The sequence below is a fragment of the Colossoma macropomum genome, unplaced genomic scaffold (assembly GCF_904425465.1).
Source record: "Colossoma macropomum unplaced genomic scaffold, Colossoma_macropomum, whole genome shotgun sequence".
Lineage (NCBI taxonomy): Eukaryota > Metazoa > Chordata > Actinopteri > Characiformes > Serrasalmidae > Colossoma > Colossoma macropomum.
This window is the reverse complement of record NW_023494795.1, coordinates 43576869-43584757: the sequence shown is the minus strand read 5'-3', so window position 1 is coordinate 43584757 and position 7889 is coordinate 43576869. Positions and strand designations below refer to the sequence as shown.

The 7889-nt window shown below is 42.8% G+C and overlaps 1 protein-coding gene across 1 annotated transcript; it reads right to left on the bottom strand.

Moving 5' to 3' along the window:
- Nucleotides 1-2644, bottom strand: LOC118816004 (adhesion G-protein coupled receptor G5-like). Its single transcript, XM_036582481.1, has 2 exons — nucleotides 2532-2644; nucleotides 1-696 (listed from the first exon to the last, which is right to left on the bottom strand). The coding sequence occupies exons 1-2, from the start codon at nucleotides 2638-2640 to the stop codon at nucleotides 563-565; spliced, it is 243 nt and encodes an 80-aa protein (XP_036438374.1). The 5' UTR covers nucleotides 2641-2644; the 3' UTR covers nucleotides 1-562.
- Nucleotides 2645-7889: the final 5245 nt, after the last annotated feature.

The following is a 7889-nucleotide window of genomic DNA, read 5'->3' as shown; positions in this document are numbered from 1 at the left end:
TCTCTATAGAGGGTGTGTTAACTTATTTTCAGAAATTAGTAAAACACATGCCAAAACATTCGCATGTGACTATATTTGAGTTAGCAGAAATAAATACATAATAAACACATTAACAGAAGATGAATAAATTAAAAAATCTAAATGAAATCAGTCATATATGTTAAATTATAAAGAAAAATTTAAAACAGATCAATGTGTGTTTATGAACTCCACAGGTTGTACTTACAGCACTGTTGGCGGGAAACATAAAAGCTGTGGTCTAAACCAATCAGATCGCATCCCAGTTGGAGCTGCCTTATTTGAGTGTGTAGATGTCTGGAACTGAGACTGCTTTCATGGAAATGTAAAGGAATTTGCTATTCTTCTATCACTGCTATTCATAGGCGCCTTCAGTAGAATTATAAATTAAAAGTCCCACTCAGCCCATAAAGCTTCTGAAGATCTGCACACTCGCACAGGCCTCCTAGAGTTATCCATATTTCAGTCGTCCTCAAACAGAGAATATAGTCCAGGTGGCATCACTTCCCGATGGCTGCTCCTCTTTTATCCAGTGATCTGTACTTTAAAATGTTTTCGGCTTCTCGTACGGGTTCTCCACGCTGGTGGCCTCCATGGTGGTGCTGGTGGTCTTCTCTGAGGTCAACTGGTCCCCCACAAACTTGCTAGTCTTGTAATAGTAAATGAACAGGAAGAATCCTGAGGAGAGACACAAACAGATCCACACTGAATCTGCCGATTGGGCTTTGTTGGGCTTTGTTGTGACCTGCAGGTAATGTCCACTCAGTATTTCCCACTATGGGAACTAATGTCCCTCCTTACTAATGTGGATTGACTTAAAGGGTCCATATCCTACATTTTTCTTGCATTTTACATTCTCCCCTGATGACCACTTATGAACATTTTATGTATCAAAAAGAAAAATGAATGCTATGTGTGAGTACGTTACAGTGATTTTATCACTTTTAAGAGTGTTACTATGCTTAACATAGTAGCAGAGTAAAACCACTTTAACTGTGACTTAATTACTATAACACACAGCCTTAAGTGGCTTATTGCTTGTAGAAAAGGGTGTATACTAGTGAACTAGTGAATACGGCTTCACTCTGTTCGGGTGCTCGTTCATAGATACACCCACCATGCGGAAAAAGAAAGCACAGCATTCCAGAGACTGCAGTCCCACTTTTTCCTTGTTTGCGTTGAAAAGCACATTAATCTAATATAAGTGCTTCAGGTATATACTCTTTTTACTTTCACTGCAAGTTTAGCTTTTTTCACTTGTAAATCACGTCTCGCAAACTTAAGTGCCCCCAATGCTAGTTTCCATTAACGCTTCTATACAATTTCCTGTTTTATGTAGCTCCAAGCTTAAGGTGTTGTATATCCGTTTTCCCACACTGGGGTTGAATCACAAACGGCTCCCTGCTCCCTACATAGTGCACTATGTGGGAATTAAAATACTCCAGTACTTTGAGATTCAGCCTGCCTTTAGTTGTTTAATGCTAGTAAGGACAGATCTGAATAAAACATCTGAAACGTGCAAGTGGCATATTCTTTACTTTTTATGTTGCAGTTTTTCAGTAAAATGATATATGAAGCATGTTTGCTAGATGATCTGCCTTGTTTCTCGAGTTAAGAAAATAAGGTGTCAGCCCATCAGTTTAAAACAGAACAGGATATTTCTCATATCGCCAAGCAGCATAACAGTCCGTTGGTTGTGAAGCGCTCACATTGCGTATTTTACCATGGCTGTCCAACGTGGCTGACCAGGCAGGTTTCAGAACTACAGCTACTGTTTTTTGTTCTGCTCAGAGCAGAAAACTGCAGTCATTGAAAGAGACTTCTTGTAAATGTGTTATATGTGAACTAGAGACATTAGAGACATTACTAAAATAGGCATGCAGCTACAGTATTGATTACCTTAAAATATTGGCAGAATGTAGCATGATTACAGTAGTAATTAAATTAGTTAACAAGCTAGTGTTCGTTAGTTAGCTGTTGAAATGAGGACAGTGTACTAGAATGTTCTGTTTTCGTTTGAGAACTGAAAGGGTGAACAGTATGTGTTATGTTTCTCGCAGTACATGGTGACGAGTGTCGCTCCAGCAGTGCTGTGATGCAGTGCTGGTTCTAGCCTGTTGGGGGCCCTAAACAGGATGTTTTTGGGGGGGCTATTCTTGCTAGCTGAGCAAAATTAAAGGCAAACTAATGACAACAACCACCACAAGCTTGGCTGTTCGTCATAAATGAACTTAAACTTTCAAGTGCACATGCATGTGGATTAATCACAGCCTGAGCATGTAAACCTGGATAAACAGAGAAAGTTGTTAACCGCCGTTGTAAAACGAGTTAACTGCGTCTGTGTTTGAACAGTACTGGCGGCTGTAGCACCCTGAGCAGCTGCTCATGTCGCTTATGATGTAGAACCGGCGCTGCTGTGTTGTATTACTTTATGTTTATACTGTCTTATTTCAGAACTAAGAACAGCATTGATTCTGGAAGAACTAACCCTTCCTCTTTCTTCTCTGACCCACCTTGGAAGGAGTTGAGGATGGTGAAGATGTAGTAGGACGGGAGGCGCAGGGCTCCGTAGGCGAAGAAGGTGAAGCCCCAGGTGAGTCCGAGAGTGCAGCACAGGCCCATTACGGTCAGGGCGTCAGAGGTGCCCGTCCCTTTGCGCTTAGCAGAACCGGCGAGTGGTTTATGGCGATTCGCGGCGGTGCCTTTGAGTAGGAAGATCCATCGCAGCATGACGACAAAGGTAGTGAAGGTGAAGGCAAAGATTATGGAGTAGTAGCCGATGTTCACCACGTAATGGACGGCAGAGTCTGTGATCCAGCACCTTCAGAACACAAGCAGTAGAGAATGCTGTGTAAGATCAGGGGAGCAGCGTATCAACCTGCAAATTTTTCAACATTTCTGCATAATTAAATGGTTAAGATGTAAACAGAGTCATTCAGAGTGGTTTGGTGAAACTTACAGAGAATGTAACAGCTGCACCACTTAGGGTGGAATCGAAAATTTTAATGAAAAGCTGGTGGATAAGGAGTTATAAGGGAACTAAAGGCTCTATTCTTCTCTTTTTGGATTCTTTTGGTCTGAAATAAGATGCTAAAGCTCCAAACAGAGAAGTGAGATCAGCAGTAAAGCGGCTCAGAATCTAAACCAACACAACAGAATAAAACTGAAACTAAACTGTAACAACTTAAAATGGAGCTTTACTCACTAATAAATTTGACTAGATATAGAAATGTTATTTGAAAAAACTCAAATCAAATAATGGAAGTACAAATCCATTAAAACTGTACACATGTACATGGAACTAAGTAAGTGTACCCTATATGGACAAAAGTATTGGGACACCTATGCCTTACACCTATAGGAGCTTTTATGAATCCCATTCTAAATTCATATCCATAGGCATTAATATGGAGTTGGTCCCCTTTGCAGCTCTAACAGCTTCCACTCTTCTGGGAAGCTTCTACAAGATGTTGGAGAGTCTGTGGGAATTTGTGTCCATTCATCCAGAAGAGCATTTGTAAGGTCAGACACTGATGTTGGACGAGAGGGCCTGGCTCACAATCTCCGTTCTAGTTCATCCCAAAGGTGTGTGATGGGGTTGAGGTCAGGGCTCTGTGAGGGTCAGTCAAGTTCTTCCACACCAGACTCACTCAGTCTGACTTTATGGAGCTGTTTTGTGCTCTGGGGCTCAGTCATGCTGGAACAGGAAAGGTTCTTCCCCAAACTGTTCCCACAAAGTTGGAAGTGTACAGTTGTCCAAAATGTCTTGGTGCTGAAGCATTAAGATTTCCCTTCCCTGGAACTAAGGGTTCTAGACCAACCCCTGAAAAACAGCCCCATATCATCATCCCTCCTCCACCAAACTTTACAGCTGGCACAGTGCAGTCAGGCAGGTAACGTTCTCCTGGCATTCACCAAACCCAGACTCGTGCATCAGACTGACCGATAGAGAAGCTGATTCATCACTTCACAGAACACGTTTCCACTGCTGCAGAGTCCAGTGGCGGCGCTTTACACCAGTCCATACGACACTTGGCTTTGTGCTTTTTGATCTTAGGCCTGTGTGCAGCTGCTCAGCCACGGAAACCCATTTTGTGAAGCTCCTAATGTGCAGTTCTTTTGCTGATGTTGCTTCCAGAGGCAGTTTGGAACTCTTCAGTGAGTGATTCAACAGAGGATAGACACTGTGCTCTTCAGCACTCGGTGCCCCACTCTGTGAGTTTGCGTGGTCTGTCACTTCGTGGCTGAGCTGTTGTTGCTCCAAGGTCCTATCCAACAATAGGACTTACAGTTGGCTGGGGTAGATCTAGCAGGACAAAAATCTCACAAACTGACTTGTGTCAGAGGGGGCATCCTATGACCACGTTTAAAATCACTGAGCTCATCAGTTCGACCCTCTACTGCCAGTGTTTGTCTATTGAGACTGCAAGGCTAAGTGCTTAATTTTATCCACCTGTTAGCAATGAGTGTGGCTGAAACACCTGAACTCGATAATTAGGAGGGGAGTCCCAATACTTTTGTCTATGTAGTGTACTTGTATGTAACGGAAGGTTGAGTGCTAAGCTAAAGGAGCTGTAGGTGAGGGATGAGGGAGTGAAGGACTCACATTTTCACATCCTTTCCGTCGTCAGCATGAATGACTAGTTGGTTGTATTTTTGCAAACAGAAGACGACGGTGACAACAACTGCAGGAGGAGCTGAAAAGAGAAAATAATCTTTTACATTATCAGATCAAATCAAACCCAGTTCACATTTGACTTTAAAAGGCCCATAGCATGACACCATGTTTGTGGATGAGATGAGGGACAGTGAAGAACCTTTTAAAGGTACAGAGAACCCTTACATAATGTAAAAGTGCTTTACCAAGTTAAAGGTTCTTCCTAGGATCTTTACATTATGTGGAGATTATTTTAGCTTCCCGCTCTCGCATCTCATTTACAAATTTAAATCTAAAGAACCATCCATTTAAAGGTTCTTTAGGGAACCAAAAATGTTTTCTCTATGGGTATGCAAAGAACCCGTTCTGTAGTATGCTTTCTCTCCAATCCATATGAGGAAACTAAACTGCAAAAACAGTCTGTTTTGAATTCAGTGTTGTTGTGAAGTCACAAACCCAGTGTATTGACATGTATCTACCTATTTAGCCTACAGCAGGTTAGCCCAGTCCACTCATGCTGAAGTTATAAAGAGTGTTTTCAGACTCGACTGCTTTAGAATGAGGGCACAGCCAATCACAACATAAAAAGGTGTATAACAACAGACACATTCATAAGTGGAGCTCAGAGAAAAAAACAAACCCCTAGAAAATTCTGTGTGAACTCACCCCAGCCGGCGATGCAGATCTTGGTGAGGTAGTGTTTGATAGGTGTGGAGTTTCTGCCCAGCTGCAGACAGAGGTGGAGAGCCTCCAGACCGAACCACGTGAAGCTGGTCAGCAGGCAGTAGTGCATGAAGCCCGCCATCAGCTTACAGCCTATTAGGTTCCCCGTGTTCGCCACGTACTCGTTGGTCAGGAAGGTCAGATTCAGCAGGACCAGCGCCACAAACAGGTTTATGAGGATGTGCACTGAATCGCTCTGTCTCGCTCTCCTGTGGAGAAACGGTGGAGAAGTGAATCATGATTCCAGTTTTTCTAGACAGTCGCTGTGCTGCATGCCTCATCGTCTACCCTCCACACAGACTAATCCAGAGTTTTTAAGCCTGTTCCTGCCCGGCTTATTTTGGTGCTTTACCTGAACTTAAAGCTACACTGTCACACTTCCTGGTTCCCAGTCCGACTCACACTGCACTACAAAGTCCAATTCCCAACATCCCTCAGTTTGTCATATTATTCCACCAACCAATCACCTGCCCACCAGCAGATCTCAATCACCTGGATACTGATTATCACCTGTTTGCCTGTCTGTTTCACTCTGTCTTTGTGAAGTATTGCCTGTTTTGTGAGGGTGTACCGAGCCGTTCTTTTGTCTTGCTGGATGTACTGTTCATGACCTTGGTTTGTTTTGTCATTGTTGATTCTTGAATTTACCCCTTTGGCCAAGACCACCTGTTAACTGGCTCTTTGGTTTCAACCCTCGCTTGTTTCCCTACTTCGTTTTTTTGTCTTCTCCCTTGTATCGTGTTCTTCTTAAACCTTATGGTTTATTTTACATCCGCGAGGGTCTGGTTCATCAACCCAGCGTTACATACACTAAGTTTTGGGGATTTGGAAACCTCTCTGGTGGAAATGTGCCTGCCCCCTTCCCCAAGAGGATGAATCTGATGATTGAAAGAGAATCCGAAGAGAACCCAGTCTAAACTTGGTAAAGTAGACCTAAACATCGAGCCATGCCTTCTTCAGAGGACGTGAGTGAATTATCTACTACTGTCATCATATCTTCATCAGTATAATGTTGATTTTGAGATCAGTTGAGACCTAAACATTGAGCCGGACCTTCTTTTTGATCCTGCGATGATAATGTGTAAAAATGCACGACGTGGCATTTTTTTACACTGTACCTTAACAGGAAGTGCATGAAGAGGGCCACACCCAGGAAGAAGATTGAGAGTCCGCAGCCGATGGAGGTGATGTAGGTGAGGTTGCTTAGGTCAGTGCTGGATATGTTGTCAGTTGGGTTGGGCTGTGAAAACACCACATATGTTTTAGCACACTAAGTGTCATAAACACCGATCAGGCAAAACATTCTGACCACCTCCTTGTTTCTACACTCATTGTCCATTTTATCAGCTCCACTTACTATATAGGTGCACTTTGTAGTTCTACAGTTACAGACTGTAGTCCATCTGTTTCTCTGATACTTTGTTAGCCCCCTTTTACCCTGTTCTTCAGTGTTCAGGACCCCCATGGACCCTCACAGAGCAGGTACTATTTGGGTGGGGGATCACTCTCAGCACTGCAGTAACACTGACGTGGTGGTGGTGTGTTAGTGTGTGTTGCGCTGGTCTGAGTGGATCAGACACAGCAGTGCTGCTGGAGTTTTTAAACACTGTGTCCACTCACTGTCCACTCTATTAGACACTCGTACCTTGTCAGTCCACCTTGTAGATGTAAAGTCAGAGACGATAGCTCATCTGCTGCTGCACAGTTTGTGTTGGTCATCATCTAGTCCTTCATCAGTGGTCACAGGATGCTGTTGGCTGGATATTTTTGGTTGGTGGACTATTCTCAGTCCAGCAGTGACACTACAAACTACAAAGTGCACCTATATAGTAAGTGGAGCTGATAAAATGGACAATGAGCGTAGAAACAAGGAGGTGGTCATAATGTTATGCCTGATTGGTGTAGATGGTATCTGCAGGAGCATAAAACACTCCTAAAAGCCTTACATTTATCTAAAAGGGTTTGAAGCCTTGAAGTGGAACTCCACAGATTTTTCAAGTTTCTGTGTAGTTAAAACATCATGATGTGAACAAAGCCATTCAGAGTGGTTTGGTGTGAAACGATCCATTCTGGAGAAAGTTACTGAGTCAGAATTGTTCACAGTTTTGGTGATAGGAACCAGACGTCTGAAGAGTTTAGCATCATTAAAAGCTACTTCACAAGAATGTTGTTACACAAAATGGTTATGAATGATGAGAAATTGCTTTACAATAGTATTTTAATGGTGGCAGGGTAAACGCAGGACATTGTGCATTGTGAGGCAAAGTAGTCCTCAAAGAAAACATATTATTTCAGATCTTCCAGCATTTTTCCATCATCAACATTCCATATAAACTCAAAAGACTCGTGTAGGTTCACTGGTGGTTCTATATTTCTATGTCTATATTTGTGTCGTAGTCATGGCGACCCCTGGTTCCTATCACCACCACTGTAAAGAAATCTGAGTCTCTACAATCAACCATAAGACACTGAACTACTCTGAATGAATTTG